At 35.0% G+C, this 21017-nt stretch overlaps 1 protein-coding gene across 1 annotated transcript in view; it reads left to right on the plus strand.

Moving 5' to 3' along the window:
- Positions 1-13204, plus strand: part of LOC148956820 (uncharacterized) — a 76549-nt gene extending 63345 nt beyond the window's left edge. The window contains exons 3-5 of the mRNA XM_089096519.1: positions 1496-1646; positions 10365-10623; positions 13035-13204. Coding sequence (XP_088952645.1) covers positions 1496-1646; positions 10365-10623; positions 13035-13077 — 453 coding nt within the window. The 3' untranslated portion in view covers positions 13078-13204. The remainder of the gene's footprint in view (positions 1-1495; positions 1647-10364; positions 10624-13034) is intronic.
- Positions 13205-21017: the final 7813 nt, after the last annotated feature.

Below are 21017 nucleotides of genomic sequence, written 5' to 3' on the forward strand. Positions count from 1 at the left end.
TAATGAAAACCACACCGTCAGATTCAGCATATCAGAAAACCCTATTACATAGGTTTCAAGCTCATATCTGCAAAAATCTGCAACTTTGTATCTTTTGCCAGAAGAAAAATATACGAATATAGAAGTTAGTTACGTAAGTTAATTTGTAAAGACATCCATTTAGCAAAAGAAAAGTAAAATTTTCATGCAAATTTTGTTTACTTATTCAATGACGGTTAACCAAAATAAAAGCTGCATTAACTAAAAAACGATCAGAAATTAAATAAAAAAAACAAGTTTTTTAAACTGAAAGTAAGGAGCGACATTAAAACTTAAAACGACCAGAAATTATTCCTTATATGAAAGGGCCTGTCCCCTCCTCACCGCCTCGCTCTTTAAGCTAAATACTTACACTTTCTAAAAACACTAATTTTTAAAAAAAAAAAAAACATTAGAGCAAATAGAGAGGCGTTGAGGAGGGGACAGCCGCTTTCAAATACGGACGAATTTCTGTTCGTTTTAAGTTTTAATGTCGCTCCTTACTTTCAGTTTAAAAAACTTGTTTTTTTTATATTTAATTTATTCAAAGAGCAATACTAAGCAAAAGTCTAAAGCTATAGTCAAAAATAAAATATCTGTGAAAAGTCATGGTTTTATTCTATTGGAAACATGACACATTTTGAAAAGTATATTGTAAATCAAGAGAAAACTAAAATAAAATACGTTTATTTACATTATATTTGAATGCACTTGTTTAATCTTATCCTTCATAACAGAGAAATGACTAATCCTTCCGTCAAAAGAATGGTAAATCTATGCGCTAAAAAATATGTTTATTTAACTAACATATGTATATGCCTTTTTATTTAAAGGTTAATAATGTATAAATGCTAAGCCTACGGTAAAAACTGGTAGATCTATGAATATACATTCTTTCATTCGATCTGAAGTCTGACCCTCATTGAAAGCTATAAATTACTGAAGAGAGAAACAAGAAAGGTGTAATTATTAAAAAAAAGAAAAATTAAGAATTCTATAAGCCCCTTGGTTCAGATTTGGCACGTTTGGTACTGTTTTAAAAACCGCGCTATGCTTGCACATTCCCAACAGAGCGCGCAAGCACACTAATCAGAAATAGTGAGACTGGGATATTAAGCAACTGAGACCTGTGGACCACGAGCGCGGCCCTGCAGAGGCTGATTTAGAGGCCGAATAAAAGGATGATTTTCCTTGATTCAGATTTCAGGTCTAGGACTCAATTTCATCCTTTTCTGAGAGGAGGACTTTCAAACATAAATTACTGTTAACGAAAATATATTAATTCCTAGGATTTCCATGATGCAAAAAATCACTATTAATAAGATTTGATTAGCTTCAATCATTGAATTCCCATGGCATCTGAAAATGAAAAATCAAACCCCATTGCTCCCTGCTCAATTTGTCTTTTTATTTGATGACCTGCTTCCCTCGGTCTAACCTTCGTCGTAACTGATAAATGACTACTTTCCCTTTTTAGTGCAAACAGTGTGGCAAGTGTTTCAAGCGATCATCAACTTTATCAACCCACTTATTAATACACTCAGATACAAGACCGTACCCCTGCCAATTTTGTGGGAAAAGATTTCATCAAAAATCTGACATGAAGAAGCATACCTACATACACACTGGTATAGTATAGGTTTATTTGGTTTTGGTTCGATTTCACCGAATTTTATTGTTGAAATCTTTTATCTGAATTAATGTATTAAAGTTCTTCAAAGCAGTAAAGCGGTGCTGGTAAATTTTATATCTGAGGCGTGGTATCGGAGTTGGCGCTGGCAAATCGGTGCCGGTAAGCAGTAAAACGGTGCTGGCAAGCAGTAAAGTGGTGCTGGCAAATTTTAAATCTGAGTCGTAATATCGGAGCGTTTGATCCAGGATAGAGAGTGCTCTTTTTATCAGCAATTTTTATTGCCATTAATTCACGAAAATTAGAAGGGAGGGAATAGCCTATTTCTTTCAAAATCCGAGGGAGGGGCAATTCTTTAGTCTTTCCAACAAACTAACTCCCGCTTCCCATAGTTAACGACAATGGCGGAGCAAGTGTTAGATAGGATGACACTAAAGGGAGCCCATATGTTTAAAATATCACTTTAAGACGTCTTTTGGGGCCTTACCCAAAAGATGTCCTTTGGGTTAATCAACATTAACCCAAATTTTCCTTATTTACTAGTTTTTTCATACCCCTTCATAATTCTCATGTGATTTACATTTTATTTTTTCCTACCCGTAGAAACATCCTGTGTAAGTGCCTGGTACTCTTGTTCTAAGTAGACTGGATATTCTCTTATAGAACTAAATAGGTCCAAATCACTTCAATTTTGCATGAGCCTATATGAGAATGGGTGTAGACCAGGAATTTTTCGGGTGAATGGAGTTCTGAAGCTTCAGGGAAGGTGCAGAAATTAAAAGAAATAACACAGGGTAAATGTATGGAAAAACATGTAAATTAAGAGACAATAGGTTAGAATCTATAGGTTTTGAGGTGGATTAGGCTTTGTCCGTTGGTTAGGCTAACCCGAGGGGTATTACTGCTAGATTAATCTATTGCAACTTTTCATTTCAGTTATTTGAAGAAGTGAAGTAACTCAAATAAATGAAATTAAAATACTACAAATAAATGAATTGAAACTTAATATTGGGAAGGAGATTCGTGGAATGGAGATTTAGGAAATTGATTTGGAAAAAATTGCTATTATTTTCGTTGTATTGAAAACCTTACCTGTTTTTCTAAAAATCAATATAAAACAATACCTGTTTTTCTAAGTATGAACTTTTTACGACTGATTTGATAAATTATAGAACATATACTGTCCCTTCTGTCTTGGGTTTAATGCTTTGAATCCATCATATAAGTCTCCAAAAAGAAAAACAAAAAATATAAAGTCTTAAAAAAGTCATTTTTTTGAAGTCTTTAAAAAAGACACTTCTTGAATTTTCACATTTTACGAATTTAGTTTAAAGGCTAAATATATTCTACTTATTTTTAGTAAAACCTTGCTGGTATTAGGTGTTGACTTTGTGTCGACTTGAAACTAAACATCGAGGTCTACCATTTGAATGCTTATTCACTCAATTCGTCAAAAATTTTCATTGGAAACATATATCGTTTGAAAATTCAATATTTTAATTTTAATGCTTATCTCTCAAACCATTCAATGACAAAATTTAAAAGATTGATTTTTTTAAACATGAATTAAAGAAAAAATATTGAGTTTTTAAAAAATACATGTTTCCAATGATTATGCTTGACGTGTCAGCTTTATAAACAGTTAATTGTTATTAATGCCTAGACCTCATGTGCCTCCAGTATGAACATCAAATATACCACTATAGATAAATAACTGAATGCTAAAACAAACAGTCATTAAAATGAATTTTCAAGCAAACTTGGAGCGTATAGAAGTTATCATAAACAAGAATTGGACTACCACCTCCTCAATCTTCTAAAGGTCTTTAAGTACTTAGCACTTTAATGAAAAAAAATATTTCAACTTTTTCTCTTTTGTAATTGCAACTTTGCAAATCAAGATAATGAGAATACAAGGAATTAATATCATTATATATTCAACAATTTGTCCATTAATCAGTCAACTGTTAGTCTAAATAGTTATTTTAATGCCTGTTCATATTAGCTTTCATCTCTCCTTTGATAATGATTAATGTCCGTTCTAAGATTGTATTACTGGGGTACTTTATTTATGTTTGTTATAGGTTTGAACACCGAAATCCTAGTCCTTTGCCAAGGCAATCCTTCTAGAATACCTGCAACTTAATATCCTTAGCCAGTTCTGAGGTATTCAGATAAACACTTTAGAGAACCTTAATGAATTTCCTTGAATATTCCCTGAAAGCTCCAGCTTAGCACCCTGAGTCTTTACCGAGATATTGCTTAAACTACTTATTTGGTAAACTATAAAAGCATAGTTTCTTTTGATTTGGTTCAACATTCCCCATGCATTACATATAAGTTTCAATTTTCCTCCGATAGCCGTTCTTGAGACATTATAGATATGCCCATGTGTGCACACAACCTCGATGCGAATAGTGTCGTTAAATTTAGTTTAACATCCCCCTCCCACATTCCTTCATTCCATTGTATATGCACTTTTTGGACAATTTGGATAGGCAAAGTGTTTTTTTATTTATTTATATCATTATCCCCCTCAACATTCCATGAAAGTTTTAAATTCATACGCTAAGCTTTTCCCCAGATATCATAGATACGCCCTTTTGGCATCCTGAGCGGATATAATATCTTTCAGTTCAGTTCAATATACCCCCTCGACATTCTTTGAAAACCTCGACTTAACTTCCATAACTGTTCCTGAGATACTGTAGATACACCTTTTTGACTACCTAGATACAAGTAGTATCCTTTGATTTAGTTCAACATCCCGTTTAACGAACACCGAAAATTTCATCTTCACATTGATAGTCGACACTTAGAAACGTTCTATTATAACAAAAGGTATAAAAATGAGGAATTATTTTGAGACGGTGAAGTTTTTTCTATAAGAATATTTCAACTTTTGAATCTAAAATCTGTCATCAGTAAACCTCAGATAAATATGATATACGACTGACAATAATTATGTGACCTTTAAAATAAAAAAGAAAAGAGAAGTGATTGAACATAGGCTTCTTTAAGTTTTGTTGCAAGGTCTGTTTTAATTTTGTTTTTGATTTTGTTTCAATAATAACGTAGTTTAATTAGAGCCTTATTTTATGCGTGTCTGTGATTTTTTCATGACGCCTCTTAGATATAGAGCCCAAATATCCAAACAAAAAAATTAACTGTTTTAAAATAGTTGTACCATTTTTTGGTTATTTTTATTATGGAAAGGAAGTGTGGTCTTCGTCGTTGTTAACCACCCAGGTGTACATTCTTTCAGAGTTTCTACTTATCACCCTAAATCATTCAAAAGACATTGCAGATACTCCCTTTTGGCAACATGAATCTAAATAATTTCCTTAGATTTAGTTTAACATCTCCCTAACTACTAGTTACGTTTTCCAACTTCATGCCTGCTCCTGAGATATTTTACGAACCCTCCTTTTCAATTGTTATATATACGGTTAGACAATTGCCAATTTGCATTATTTATGGCCATTGCCCCAGGGCCTATGGGGGTCCTAAAACTTGAGTGAAATCCCTATCCTTCTGTAGTGTCCCATATAAGTGCATTAAATAAATTAGTGCAGTGTACGAGAACAATATGGCCAAAAGGAGGTTGATAGCCTGTTTGGTGTTGGATCAAGATTTAAGCTAGGTTCTATCCTATCCCCGTTTATAGAGATTATTTCTTAAGCTTACAAAAACAGAAAATCACCATCAATTAATAAATGAAAATCAAAACAAACACAAATCCCAACAAGTCACCAAGACAAACTCAAAACTAGCAGAAACTGCGACAAAGAGGAGTCGGGATAACGCCTCCTCCCCATGCCTACGAAAACCCAGAACATTGTTTGTGCTTCTCTGAAAATAGTTTTTATTTCGAACTATGTGTTTTTCTTTCTCAAAGCATGACAAAAAGAAGAAAAACATAACCATCTTATCCGAGACTATTGAAAGACAAATGATTGTGGATTGACAGTTTTATATATATACTGATATATATTACTGAAAGTGTTTGATGTATTTATTGACGGTGATTTATTGCAGTTTTATGCTGTAAAATTATTTGGATTTGTTTTCGCTCATTTTTCTGTTAATGTAGCTCTTTACTTTTCTTTGAAACACTTTTAGATGCTTCTTAAAATCAATTTTGTTTGTGTTTAATTGACATAGTTTTTTTCCATTGGCAAGAGAAGAATACTATAAACTATTTAAACATTTTTCTATAAGAATTCAGATTTTGACTTACTATTCTTATGTTACACAAAATTTTGCAGCAATTCCCAATAATAGTTGTACTATAATGCTTTGGATCGATGGTTACGGGAAAGAAAATTCAAATACATTTCTTGAAAATCTGCATAATCGTTGGGGTCTATTGGACCGAAGAATTTCTTACCTCGTCACTTAACAAACTTGAGTATAGACTCCCCCCTTGATATGTCTTGCAAGTTTCCACTTAATTCCCGTAGCCTTTCCTGAGGTATTGCAGACAAACTCTTTTGACAAACCAGAATGCACATAGTTTATTTTCATTTAGTTCAATTTCCCATTCAACATATCTTGATAATTTTCATTTATTATCGCTGTATTTTATAATCCCTGGAACTTTCACCTTAACACTAATAGCCTTAGTAATAGTAGTATTAACAGCAACAACAGTAGAAGTACCACTGATAATGACATTAGTAATAGAAGTATTCCTATAGCACCTTTCTACTAGCTCGACATCCCCTCAACATGTCCTTAATCTTTCCCATTAATATTCTAAGCCGTTCTTATGATATTGCTGATACGCCCGTTTGAAAGCGTGCAAGCACACAGTGTCTTCTGATTTCGTTCAGCATTCTCTCCAAATTACCTGAACATTTCTCCTTAATAACCTTAGTCCTGGTAGCAGTATTATTAGTAGTAGTTGAAGTGATAGTAGTTCTGTGTATATAGTACCTTTCTGTTGGTCGAATATCATCCTCAGTAAATACTGAAAGTTTCAACTTAATACTCTAAACTGCTCCTGGCATAGACCTGTTACATCCTTTTGATAGCGTGCATTCACATATTCTGTTTCGATATAGTCCAACATCCTGTTCAACATTCCCTGAAAGTTTCACCTTTATACCCTTCATTTCAGTTGTAGCAGTAGAAGTCGTGGTAGCAGTAATGGTAGTAGTTTTAGTAGCAGTTGCATTGGTAGTAATAGGGCCAGTTATAGTAGCAGTAATAATTGTATGCATATATTGCCTTTGGGTTTGTTCAGCGTTCCCCTTCATATACCCTGAAACTTTCAACTTAATACCCTAAGACATTCCTAACATATTTCTGACACGCTCATTTGACAATCTGTATGCACATAATGTTTTTTTTTACTATTTTTATCTAGTTAAACATTCCCCTCAACATTCCCTGGAAGTTTCACTTTAGTCGCTTTAGTCTCAGTGGTAGTAGTAGCTGTAGTAGTAAAAGTAATAGAAGTAGCAGCATTAGTAGTAATAGCGCTATGTATGTAGTGCCTTTTTGTTAGTTCATCACCCCTTCAACATACCCAGAAAGTTTAAGCTTATTGCTCTATGTCGTTGCTGAGATATTCCTGACACACCCTTTTGACAACCCATATGCACATAGCGCGTTTATATTTAGTTCAACATTCCTCTAAATATTTCCTGAAAGTTTTACCTTCCCACTCTTAGCCACAGTAGTGGTAATTGTCTTAGTTGTAGTAGTAGTAGTAGTAGTAGTAGTAGTAGTAGTAGTGCAGTAGTAGTAGTAGTAGTAGGATTTGTATCAGTATGCACATCGTGCCTTTTTGTTTCTTTTTCGACATCCCCACTCAACATATCCTGAAAATTTCAACTTAATACCCTAAGCACTTCTTGGGACATTACTGATATGTCCTTTTGACAGCCAGCATGCAAAGAGTTTTTATTATTCAGTTCAAACATCCTCTCAAAATTCTCCGAAAATCTCACCTTAATACCCAAAAGCAGTAGTACTTATAGTAGTCGCAACAGTAACAGTAGTAGTAGAAGTAGTAGCAGTAATAATAGTAGTAGCAGTAAAAAGTAGTTGCAGTAGCATGCAAATAATGCCTTTGGATTAGTTGATAATCCCCCCCCCCCCCAAAAAAAAACCTTAACGTTCCAATGCATTCCTAAAATACTGATGTTACACCCTTTTAACAACCTGCATGCGTGTAGTATGTTTTGATTTAATTCAATTTTCCCTCAATATTCCCTACAACTTTCACCTTCATATCCTCAGCTTTACTAATCTTATACTCTAAGTTGTCGCTAAGATAACGCTTATACGCTCTTTTGACAAGCTGCATCCACACAGTTTGCTTTGATTTAGTTAAACATACCCCTCAACAATCGCTCAGATTTTCAACTTAATACCATTAGCCTCATTAGAAGCAGTAATCGTAGTAGCAGTAGCAGTTGTAGTAGTATGCACATAATGCCCTTTGGTTAGTTCGACATCCCCCTCAACATCGCTGAAATTTTCAACTTAATGCTCTAAACCGTTGCTAAAATATTGTTGATCCACTCTTTTGACAAGCTACATTCACAAAGTGAATATAGTGGGCTTTGATTTAGTCCAATATTTCCCTAAAAACTCCCTGAAACTTTTAACTTTTTACCCTCAGCCTCAATAGTAATAAGCAAGTTGAACATTTCACTCATCATGCGCTCAAACTCTGAACTTGATACTCTAAGCTGTTCTTAATGTATTGGTAATACATCCTTTTTGCAAACTTTGTATGTAACGTATTTTGATTTAGTTCAACTTCTTCCTCAACATTTTTTGGAGTATTATGCTAGATACTTTTAGCTTTAGAAGCAATCGCAATAGAATTAGTGGCAGTAGTGCTGGTAGTAGCAGTAGCAATGGTAGCAGTAGTAGCAGTATTAGTAGTAGTAGTAGTAATAGTAGCAGTAGTAGTAATGGTAGTAGCAGTAGCAGCAGTAGTAGTAATGGTAGTGGTGGTAGTAGTAGTAGTAGTAATAGTAGTAGTTGTAGTAGTAGTAGTAGTAGTAGTTGTAGTAGTAGTAGTAGTAGTAGTAACAGCAGTTGTAGTAGTAATGGTAGTAGTAATGGTAGCAGAAATAGTAGCGTGCTCGTGTTTCATTATAGTCAATTAGCCATTCCCGTCACCATTCCCTGAAAGGTTCATCTTAATACTCAAATCCATTCCAGAAATGCGCCCTTTTGCCAACCTGCATGGACATAGTTTGCTTTGATTTAGTTCGAACTTCCCCTCAACTTTCCCTGAGAGCTTCACCTGAATGCCTTTGGCCTGTTGGACACCAAATGTCAAACATGCCTCCCTACCCGATAACAAAATCTAAATGGAAACAATAAGCGAATTGCATAACGTAAAGCCCTTACCCAAAGGGCAGTGGGAGGGGGGGGGGTTGTCATCTCCAGAGGCATGACTATTGGACTTTATGCTGAATAAAATGGCGATCAAAATTTTGGTTGTCGAGTGCGAAGGGGGCTGGTAGCCTTCCAGTCACTTTTAACTCTTAAAAAGGGCACCTACAACTTTCATTTTCCAATCGAATAAGTTCCTTATGAAGTATCTACGACAACTTCTTCCATACGAAGTGCCTTGGTGAAAAAAATTAATTCATTCTGCCAAATTCGTTGTTTACATCAGGAGTGCTATTGTGCTGTCTATGATTATGTTGAAAGACTTTGTCATATGCAGCACAACACAGTTTGTGAGAGAGCACCGAACTATATGGGAGCGTAAAACTGTCGTAGACTTAAGTTATGTAGTTAAATTGAGTGCCCTAGATACAGATGTTGCCCAACCAAATGAATCTTTGACGTTTTTAATAGTTCAGGCTAAAAGAACACGTTTGAGAATTCGTGAAGTTGACGCTGGGTAACGAGAAGATCTATCAAGTGAATAACTTCACTTGATTGGGTAGTGTAATTAGTAAAAATTATGGATGCAGTGAAGATGTAAAAAGTAGAATAGCCAAGATTTTTTTTCACAGTGAAAAAAATTGGAAAAAATTTGGAAGAATAGTAAATGTACAAACCGAGATTAGAGTATTGAAAGCTACGGTAATGATAGTGGTCGAGTATGGTTTTGCAACATGGGTGCTTGACAGGCAGCAGAAAATTTATTAAACGTTTTTCATCGGAGTTTTCTAAGGACGGTTTAGGTACAGGTTTAACTGATCAGATTGTAAAACAACAGCCTGCGCCAGTAATTATGTTCAATCCCACACTCTTGAGATATAATGAAAGAAAGATTGAGATGGCTGGTTTACGTTTCACGGATAAAAGATGACAGATTGCCCAACACAGTGCTTTTTTGCCATCTATCTGGTGCAAAACCAAAAGAAGGTCGTTTGCAAATAGAGTGCAAATAGGTCATATGAAAGGCTTGGATGGAAATCAGAACTCCATAGGACGGAGTGAAGAATGAATGTTTGAATATTCTAGTAAGTTGTTAGTATTAGTAGTATCCTGAGTCACAAAACCATAGGTAAACCTTGCTTGTAAGAAATTTGAGATAGATTATTTGTTGGCGAAGATGCACTTTGGGTTTACCATACAATGCAAATTCCTTCTAAATTTTTATTTTACTCCTCTCCTCCTACCCAAGAATCGGTAAGTTAGTTATTAAACTTTTGAAATATTGAGGCATTTCAGCTAAAGTTGTTGCACACAGCTATTCTAAATTTTCTTTTCTTATATACAATCGTTTCAGGTGAGAAGCCCCACAAGTGTGTTGTGTGCCTCAAAGCGTTTTCTCAATCGTCCAACTTAATCACACACATGAGAAAACATACTGGATATAAACCCTTTGGTTGCGGACTTTGTGACAAAGCCTTTCAGAGGAAAGTTGATCTACGAAGGCACAGAGAAAGTCAGCATCCAGATTTAGCCCATTTACCTTTCCCAACACCTTTGCAATTTCATCAACAGCCACTGAGCAGAACAACTGCTTTATTGGATGCAAATAAAATGTAAATTTACAATATCTGTCTTTAGCACTTCATTTAGCTTAGAACATATGGGAGACGACGTAAAAAAAGCTTTAAAAAGTAGAAGAAGTAGTAAAAACAAAAATGACACAAGTAGTAAAGACAAAATGCCGGTTGAAAACTATTTTTCAACTGCCCTTCCGTGAATTGACGCTATTGGTGTCAAACATTTATTTAACCTAAAATGAAATATTTCACATGCGGATAATTTAAAAATATTTTTAACATTTCATAGTATATTTTTTCTTTATTCGGCTACTGTAATTTTTAACATGCTTTTGTGCCTGCATATTCCATTGCACAATATTTATATTTAGGGGCAAACCAAGGGAGTACACATAATATTTTGACTCACATTTGATCACGTGAAAGTGCATTTTGAGTATTCTAATTTTCAGTTTAGGGACATTTGGGGGTAATTTCTTAAAGTTTCAATAAATTTTATTGCTGAAAGATAAATATGCAATTCAATTTACCATCGGACGCTCTTTTCACATACAATAATTGTGTTTATTGTGTCCGCGTTATTGTGTCCCAGCTCCCCTAATGACTAGATGAAGTCCTAGGCTATTCATAAAATACTGCTATTATATTTTTATTTATTTATTACAATTATTTGGTAACATGAGCCAAATGCTCAGAAGCAATAAGCACAAAAGAAATAATACAAATATACAAAATCCTCAAACTTTTGTCTACTGTCTTAGGCTATATCCGGGCATTAGGGGGATTGGGCTGTACTGCAATTTTAAAGGTAACAGTTATCATATCCAGAAGCAGCGTTGAATCAAGAATAGAATTGTTATCTTTCAGTTAATGAATTAATAGTAAACTCAACAAATTCACCCATTTGGCTATCCAGAACTTTTGCAAACTGAAAGAAACTTTTAGGAATGAATCCATCGCCAAGATCAGCAGCCGAAAGGTGTTTGGTATTATTTCAGACTATGAGCCTTTAACTACGAGCCAAAAGCTTGCTTCGGGTTGATTTGAATGAGGGTTAGGTCAATCAAAGATTTCCATTCAAAGTGACTCACTTGTTTTGGTGCTTACAAAAGCACGTACTTATAAATTTTAATTGAAAATTGGCCGCTAAACAGCTTTCTATGCCTCTTGTAAAGGACAATTTTCTGAACAGGGTCTTCGGTAATGGCAATTTCAATTGTGTACTTTTTGCTTTTATCTGACACCGTTCTTAAGAGCTTAAGGCTATTTTTCAAAATTCCTTTAAGTTTGTTTTCAAATAACATTTTACTATTAAAATTAATACAAATAATAGTTACCATTCTTGAATGAACTAGAAATGTCAATTTTTTTCTGAACAGGGTCTTCGGTAAAGGCAATTTCAATTGTGTACTTTTTGCTTTGATCTGACACCGTTCTTAGGAGCTTAAGGCTATTTTTCAAAATTCCTTTAAGTTTGTTTTCAAATAATATTTTACTATTAAAATTAATACAAATAATAGTTACCATTCTTGAATGAACTAGAAATGTCAATTTTTTCTCATTTGCCAGTTTTTAAACTATTTTCCTTTTAATTTTTGGGTACTATGGGGTAAGATTCGGTCCTTACTAGGCTGCAGCTACCACTAAAAACATAATGGGGGCTGAGTGACATGGAGCTGAACTGCGTGAGGGTTGAGCTAAGTGGAATTGAGTTAAATGAGAGTTGTTTTGACGGGTTTAGTTAAATGAAGGTCAAGTTGAATGGGAATGAGTTAAACAGGGTCAAATAACATGGGGTTGACTATAATAGGGTTGAGGTATGTGGGGTTGAGATGCATGGGAATCAAATACTGTAACTAAAACATTTTAACCGCATATTTAGTCAGAAAAGTTGACTCACAGTTTTGAAGGGAGTTACTCAGGTCGTTTATCTAATTGTCGTATCTTGACGTTAAAACTTTGGTATTTTCGGATCCTAATTTGGATTATTTTGTTTAGTAGTTTGTGAAGTTGAATTTCTTCGTGTAGGAAGGTACTTACCTTTCTAAACCTTCTTCTTACTACGTCTTAAACTTCCTATACTTCCCGTACACTAACTTAAGTGTATTCACTTTCAATGTCTTGTAGTTTCTAAAAAAAAGTTAGAAAAATCATTATATTCACTGATCTTTTCACCGCGTTTGAAAAAGGGCTTGTCTTGTTTTTTTTTTTAAGTTTTGTTGTGTTAATTTGCCACGTGAACTTACATTGATTTTACATTCTTCTTTTTGCAGTGAAGATAGCAGAATAGAGGTCTTGGCCAAAATACTTACGTTTTCTTTTTTTTTATAACAAATGTTAGCCTACTTAAAATTCTAGGTCTAGCTTCCTTGCACATCTTTATGTATTTATCTTTCTTTTTTTAAAAGTTATACTAAATAGATATAATCACATCTCTCCATTTTCAGGATTTCTAGTCGAGGAGTATATTCGGTCAGTAGCAGCTACTAATCGGAAAAAAAGACAATTTACTTCCCTTTATTTGAATTTAGCAACCAAGTTGCAACCTTTTACGTTCATTTTATTTTTAATTGTGCCTTTTTTGTTCCTACATTGTAAATAAACCTATTCTAGTCGGTTCGTTTTATGCATATACTGTTGCCTTTTCTAAAATGGCGACGAAGACCACACTGCCTTTCCATATCAAACAACATAAGTACGAAGAACAATAGGGAAATCTTTTTGCAAGACAGTGGAGATAATTTGAATGAATATTCCAATTTTCCTGGTTGATAATTTAAAAAATAAATAAAAAAGTGTCCTGGTTGAACTTCGCTGAAGTAAGGATGCTGGGACTGCTTTAAAAAAGATTAATTTTTGGTTTTATTGGTCGCATGTTGTTGTGAGTCTTTTTTCTTTTATATATGTTTGTCTTGCTGAGGACGCCCCTTGGACACAGGGCCAAAATATTCATTCAAATTATCTCCACTGTCATGCAAAAAGATTTCCCTATTGTTCTTCGTACTTTTGTCGTTTGTTGCTTTTTCTCTAGCTTTTCCGGGATTTCTATTTACTTTGAAAGTAAAGTGACTGATAAATCATTAAAGACCCATTCCAGTATTTAGGTACTTTTGGAAAATTTTCGGTATTCACATCATTTGAAGCTGTTGACTGCCTTTGAACTGACTGGGAAGTGGGAACTGATTTGAAAAACTGCTCCATATGTACGATAGGATGCCTCTTTGACTGAAGACCGCGACTACAATTCATCATTATTCAGTGGGAGTAAACCTTTGTGTCGGCATAATAGATCAAAAATTTCCATAGTGAAGATTCATTTCTAAATGTATTTTATTCCAGCAATAGTCTGACAGAAAAAAATTACCCCAGAATGCTCACAAGAAAACTTAAGTCATAACACCTTCTTCCAAGCTACCGATTCTACCTTCCATTCATTATGAACAATATGAACATAATAAACATTATGAAGATTATGCTTTAAACTATACACCTGAATAAATTTTTAAGACATAATCACATCATTCCTTTCAGCCATTAGATAAGAGAAATAAATTTTTTTAACTGAAAGTAAGGAGCGACATTAAAAATTGAAACGAACAGAAATTATTCCGTATATAAAAGGGTCTGTCCCTTCCTCAACACCAAGCTCTTTACGCTAAAGTTTTTTATTGTTTTAAAGAGTAGAGTTGTGGAAAAAAGTCAAACTATAGCGTAAGGAGCGGGGCGTTAAGGAGGGGACATCCCCTTTCATATATACAATAATTTTTGTTCGTTTTAATTTTTAATGTCGCTCCTTACTCTCAGTTAAAAAAATTGTTTTGTTTATTTAATTTCTGAACATTTTTGAATTAATACAGCTTTGATTTTGGCTCACCGTACAGGAATAATTAAAACAAAATTTGCATATTAATTTTACTTTTTTTTCGGCTAAATGGCTTTCTTGAAATTTTGATCTGACGTAACTTACGAATTAACTTACGTAACGAACTTCTATATTCGTATATTTTTATTACGTATATTAGGGGTTCAGCCCACTAGTAAATACCTCGCTCTTTACGCTAAATTTCAAATTTTGTTCCAGCTCTTTAAGAATGGCCCCTTAATCACAAAGGCCATTAATCAGAATAAATAGTTCTTATGAAAGTACAACAAAAAAACTTTAGCTTAAAGAGAGAGGTAATGACTAGGGGGCAAACCAAATCATATACGTAATAATTTCTGTTCGTTTTAAGTTTTGATGTTGCTCCTTATTTTCAGTTGAAAAAATTCTTTTTTTTATTTAATTTTTGGTCTTTTTTTAAATAATGCTGGGAAATCCAACACCCCATTCATAGCAATATCCCTTCCTCCATGAAAACTTCCTCCGCGGAAAGATCCTCCAACGTAACCCACGACCCTCCAAACTACCAGAAAAATCCCCCTTGAAAACTTTTGTATACCTCTCAATAACAAATACTGTATGTAAACATTGGGCAAAGTTCATAACATGCTGACCTTCTCCCGGGGACTGTGGGGGATTAAGTAATCATCAAAGACATAGTTATTGTATTTTTCGATAATGCTGAACAAAATGGCTATCTCAAAATTTTGACCAGGTGACTTTGGGAAAAAATGAGTGTGGGAGGAGGTCTAGTTGCCCTCCATTTTTTGGTCACTTAAAAGGGCACTAGAACTTTTAATTTCAGTTTGATTGATCCCTCCTGCAATATTATTGGACCACTGGGTCGATACGATCACCCCTGGAAAAAAATAAACAAATAAATACGCATCCGTGATCTTTCTTCTGGCAAAAAAAAACAACAAAATTCCACATTCTTGCAGATAGGAGCTTAAAACTGCTAAAGTAGGGTTCTCTGATACGCTGAATCTGATGGTGTGATTTTCATTAAGGTTCTAGGAACTTTAGGGGGTGTTTACTCCTTTTTCGAAAATAAGGCAAATTTTCTCAGGCACGTAACTTTTTGATGGGTAATATTAAACTTGGTGAAACTTATATATTTGAAATCAACATAAAAATTTGATTCTTTTGAAGTATCTATTGGTATCAAAATTCTGTGTTTGAAAATTTCGGCTAATATTGAGCCAGGTCGCTCCTTACTTACAGTTACCACGTTACGTTACCACGTTACAGTTACGTTACCAGGAACTGTTTGATATTTGAAAATGCCTCCCATAGAATATGTTTATGAAAATTTTGATCGATAAAATGTCTATGAATATTTCGTGTTAAATAGTGTTTCCTAACATTGCTTTTTTAGTTTAGGAATCGTTGAAAATAGTCCCAAATTTGACCTTATTATGTTTTTGTTTGATTAATAAATCCTATTTTCATTTCTGACGGGTTTCAGGCTACTTTTTTTTAATTCTTGACAGAAAAACAAATCGCAGGCACAAATTTCTGCACTATTGTGTCTAAGTTAAAATTAGCGTTTTCAAAATGTTATTGCCCAAGAAATATTTCTCCTTTGAGAGATTCCTTAAAAACAACTTTTCTACCGGCCGCAGCTTGCTCTTTACTCGGTTGCATCTACTGCTGCAACCATGATGATATATCGACAGCAAGAATCAGAACAAGTCAAAAAAGAGAGTAAAGAAGAAAGAAATATTAGGTTAGAGGAAAAACATCGTCGCAATCTTCGACATCAACAAGCTGTAGCGTAAAACCTATAGTACAGGTAAACAAGAGTTTGACAACAAACAAATTGCAATAGAAAATTTTGTAGAAAAAAAAAGCTGAACAACATATCCGAAGTTGCACTTTTTAGGTCGACGCAAAGCTAGTTTGTTGTTGCTTTTCGCGTCAATTTTTTCATTTAAAAAAAAAAATGGACTGTGGGTAAATGTTCGCTTTTCTGTATACATCAAATTAACCTGATGTAATGTCTACTAGAAAACCCGTACCATATTCATCAATATGTACTTTTTATTTTCTTTGGACAAGTTTCTTTTAGCACTTATTGTCCATATTGTTGGTAAAAACAAATTGCAACAGAAATGACTGTTACACCATGTTGTAGAGCAAAAAAAAGCTGAACAACATATCCAAAATTGCAAATTCTAGGTCGATTTTAGGGTATCGTATCAGTTTTCTAACTTTCCTAATAAAAAAATTAAGTTCCGGTAACTGTTTGTTTTTCTTGAACTGAATTATTATTCCGATGCAAAAAGAGGAGATCAGTGCGAAAACCGAGTCAAATTTGGTGTACGGTATATAAAAAGTTTCATTATCATCAACGTAAGATTTTTACGCTTCTTGTTATCGTGACCCACATTTTTTTTACCAGACCATCTTTCGCTGGCTAAATTGTTGGTTTTCAGATCTAATAATTAGTAAGCCTGAATCTGGTCGTCGCTGGCTCCATCACCTGATCAGTCAGCCTTAAAAAGTGATTGCTAGATGTTTATTAAAACATTAAAAATATTAAAAAGGGAAATAATCTATAAAACTAGTTTTTAGCGGCCGACATTTAAAATCTCTCTTAGAATAAACTATTATCAACACACTGACTAGTCTTCACAACTGATAAAATTATCGAATCAACTTCGTGAACATTTGAAAGACAGAATTAAACTCCGACTAGTATTCACAACTTATTCTTTTAATTCAGATATCTAAAATTCGACGTTCGTCTCATCGTTATAGCTTTCGATTCCTGGAGAGTTTAATCATACTGTTCCTTTGCACGTTTTACACACTGTAGTGCAAGCTAAGCCGTTTTTAAAGCAGCTACATCTCGTTGAGCTGCATTCCAGTTGACAGGAGCACTTCAAGATTTCCAGAAGCAGACTAGGGGCTTGTAGGACGTCAGTAGTCAATGAATACAAGAAGTCATCTTTATTTTTCCAGCCCCATTCCTCGGCTTTAAGTTCAGAATCAGGATCTCCACTCCACACCTGAGCTTAGTAGAAAACCCTATAACTGTGGAATTTAGTCGCATCAGAAGCTGGTGGTAACTGTTCTGGATGGAAAAACGTGCTAGCAGTAGTCACCTTGTTTTTAAAAACTTCCCTGTGGAGTTCATTCAGATTTTCCCCATTTGGTGAGCCATATATCATGATCAGAGCGTCTTCTCCAGCAACCCTTGCTTCCTCCTTCGAAGCTGACTTCAGCATGAAAACTGCAGCTGATATACGAAAATCGGCATCTGTTAGCAAGGTCTTTTCCCACACACTGAGAATCCGTGAAGTAGAGTCACAGCCTACGATGGTGTGAGCAAAAAGAACCAGATGGTATGTCTCTTAGCCTAGCTTCTCTTTCAATTTATGAATATCCCATATTCGGGGAGCTTTGTTTGACTTTGCCTCAAGTGTAAAGAATAGTTTCTTGCTTAATAGGTCACCATGATAACACAATAGAACCAAAAGATCAGTATCATCTCCAATGACAGTGTCGTAATACTGGGAAAAATCAACAGCAGCATGCACAACTGGGACATCTGCATCACTTGGTGCCTGGACTACGACGAAGCCCGAAGCCCGACGAAAAACTGTCAAAAAGTGATGCAGGGTAGGAAGACAGTTCTTGTTGAAAGTACTCAGATTCCGTGAGATTGATCCTCTTTGCTAGCGTGGGAACCTCTGAAAAAGGAGAGTGGGGTAGAGTCTTTTGCAATCTCCACCTGGATTCTAGTTTGTAGTCATTTGAACTGCTTGTTGTGTTTTTCAAAACACAAAATCAGAGACCAGCTTTCCAGACATAGAGTCAATGATTTCTAGGCCCAAATCTATAGCAGAATCAACGTTGACATATTCGTAGGCTGTCAGACCGTTGGTGATGTTTCTTATTTAAAGATCCCCATTAAATAATGATAATTTTTCTAGGAAATCGATAACGATCTGGGTGTCTTTACAGTCTCTTAGCTACCTCGGCTCGGACGTTTCCTTATGTTGTTCACTAGATACATAGAAAACTTGTGACATACCCTCCATCAGAAGATTAGTGCAGAGCAGACTGGTCGAGACACAACCCATAAAGACATTTGAAACACTGTCATACCACTTCCATTGGTAAGGCCACCAGTCGTTTTGAGACAACGCATGACTTCCTGCTCAATGACAAGATCCGTGGAGAGCCCAGCCCAGAACCTATCAGAACTTCTGATCACATGCATCCGATCCTGCATGGCTTGATAAACGGCAGGATGGGTTTCTTGGAGCTTGACTATTCACTGAATGTAAAGCTGGCAGGATTTTGTGTATTTGTTGTGCCTAGATGCAGCCAGATAATGTAGCATGTCAAATGTGGATTTCAAGTGGAGATCCCATGACCCAGATCGTTCGGCTCTTAAGAAATTTCGCAGTACGGACACCATATCGGAGTATTGGAACCACAGTTTCAAGGTTCTGCACTGGAGTAGTTCCGGTCTCTTGCTATCGATGAATCCCACTTTTTTTTATAAAACAATTCTTTGATATAAATTTCAAAGAATTTTACTATGTACAGTTAGATACATTAGTTTACCATTTCAGACTGTAGGTCTTTGTTTGAAATGATGACACAAACAAAAATGATCAAAAATGATGACGAATTGGTGGACAATAAGTGCTAAAAGAAACATGTCAAATAAAAATTAAAAAGTGAATGTTGATGAATATGAAACGGGGTTTTTTAGTAGACTTTACATCAGGTTAATTTGATTTTTGGGCTCAGCTCATCATTTTATGTCATAATAGTTTTTTTCTGATAGTATGTTGAAAAAGAGGTCACAACGATGAGAAGAGAAACATCGAGATGAGAAAAATCACATAGTGATCATTATGAAACTTTTTTCTGGTACATTGTACATCAAATTTGCTTTCATTTTTGGGCTCAGGTCTTCATTTTACAACAGGACGATACTTCATATACAGAAAAATGAACATTTCTTGATAGTTCATTTTTTTAGAAAAAATTGACACAAAAAGCAAAAAAAACTAGTTTTGCGTCTATCTTGAATGTGTAACTTTGGATATATTGTTAATATTTTCTCTACAATATGGTATAAAAATCATTTTTGTTGCAATGTGTTTGGGATTTGACCCATATTAGCCTGTACCTGTACTATAATAGCCTGTACTACTAGCACAAGCTTACAAAGGTACCGTAAGCCACGCAAATGCTGATTAAAAGTGATTGGGACCCTTCAACATTGTATATATTCACTGTGAAACCTTTCATTTTACCAAGGGCAGATTGGCAAACGAATTTATCCATTTAGAGGTTGCTGCTTGCATGGTCGAATAATATTGCCACCTCCGCATTTTCAAAATGAATTGATTTGCTCGCTCTCTAAAGAGTTCCACAAACGAACTCGAAACTGCAAGTCATGTTTCTCTCTAACTTCATCTTACAGTTAGAGGCAGCGAACTGTAAGTAAGGAGCGATGCAGCTCAATAGTATCCGAAACTCTAAAAAACAAAATCTTGATATCAAATAGATACATTAAAAGAATTGTCTTATTATTCTGATTTCAAATACATAAGATTCACCAAGTTTAGTATTACCCATCAAAAGCTACGAGCCTGAGAAAATTTGCAGGATTTTCGAAAAAGGGGAAAACATCCCAAAAAATGAAGAATTCTTAATGAAAATGACACCATCAGAATAAGCGTATCAGAGAACGTTCATAGATGTTTTAAAATCCCATCTGCAAAAATATCGAATTTTGTATTTTTGCCAGAAGAAAGATCGCGGATGCGTGTTTATTTGTTTGTTTATATCCCAAGGGTAATTGCAACGAACCAATATTCCTAGAATGTCGGGATTGGGCTCATTCAAACGAAAAATAAAAGTTCTAGTACTCTTTTTAAGTGACCAAAAAGATTGGTGGGCAACTAGCCCTTCTCCTACATCCCCTTTTCCCCAAAGACGTCCGATCGACATTTTGAGATATCCATTTTGTTCAACATAGTTGAAAGGTCCAGTAACTATACCTTTGGGGATAACATACTCGTATTTGCCCATTGTTTACATATAGTATTGTTATTGGGAAGTATACAGACATTTTTTGAAGAGAGGGGGGCACATTTTTGTCTGGGGGGATTTTGCACGGTGAAAATCTTCCGTTGGGAGGGAGGTTTTTGGTGGGGAGGGGGGTGAAATTTCCAGGGGAATTTGTCATAATTTCTGTACGATTTTTTTTTATTTGTCTGATTTTCCCTTCGCCGACTCAATTTTACAAGTAGAGATGTTGAGGGAAATTATCAAGGGATAATTTTTATCTGGTTGGAATTGTCTAGAGTATCTTTACATAGGGGGAGGATTTTACACGGTGGAAAGTCTTCCATGGGGGAATTTCCGCGGGATAAATTCTTCGGGGGAAATTTCCTGCAGGAGTAACACTCTACTGGGGGTGAAGGGAAGGGTATTAGTGCGGAAACTTTTTCATGGAGGAGGGGATTTCTGGACTGCTTTAAAAAAATTTTTAGCGATGGAAGCAATATTGAAGATA

This window comes from Artemia sp. Qi Xiang Cuo, chromosome 1 (genome assembly GCF_049724085.1).
Source record: "Artemia sp. Qi Xiang Cuo chromosome 1, ASM4972408v1, whole genome shotgun sequence".
NCBI classification, from domain to species: domain Eukaryota; kingdom Metazoa; phylum Arthropoda; class Branchiopoda; order Anostraca; family Artemiidae; genus Artemia; species Artemia sp. Qi Xiang Cuo.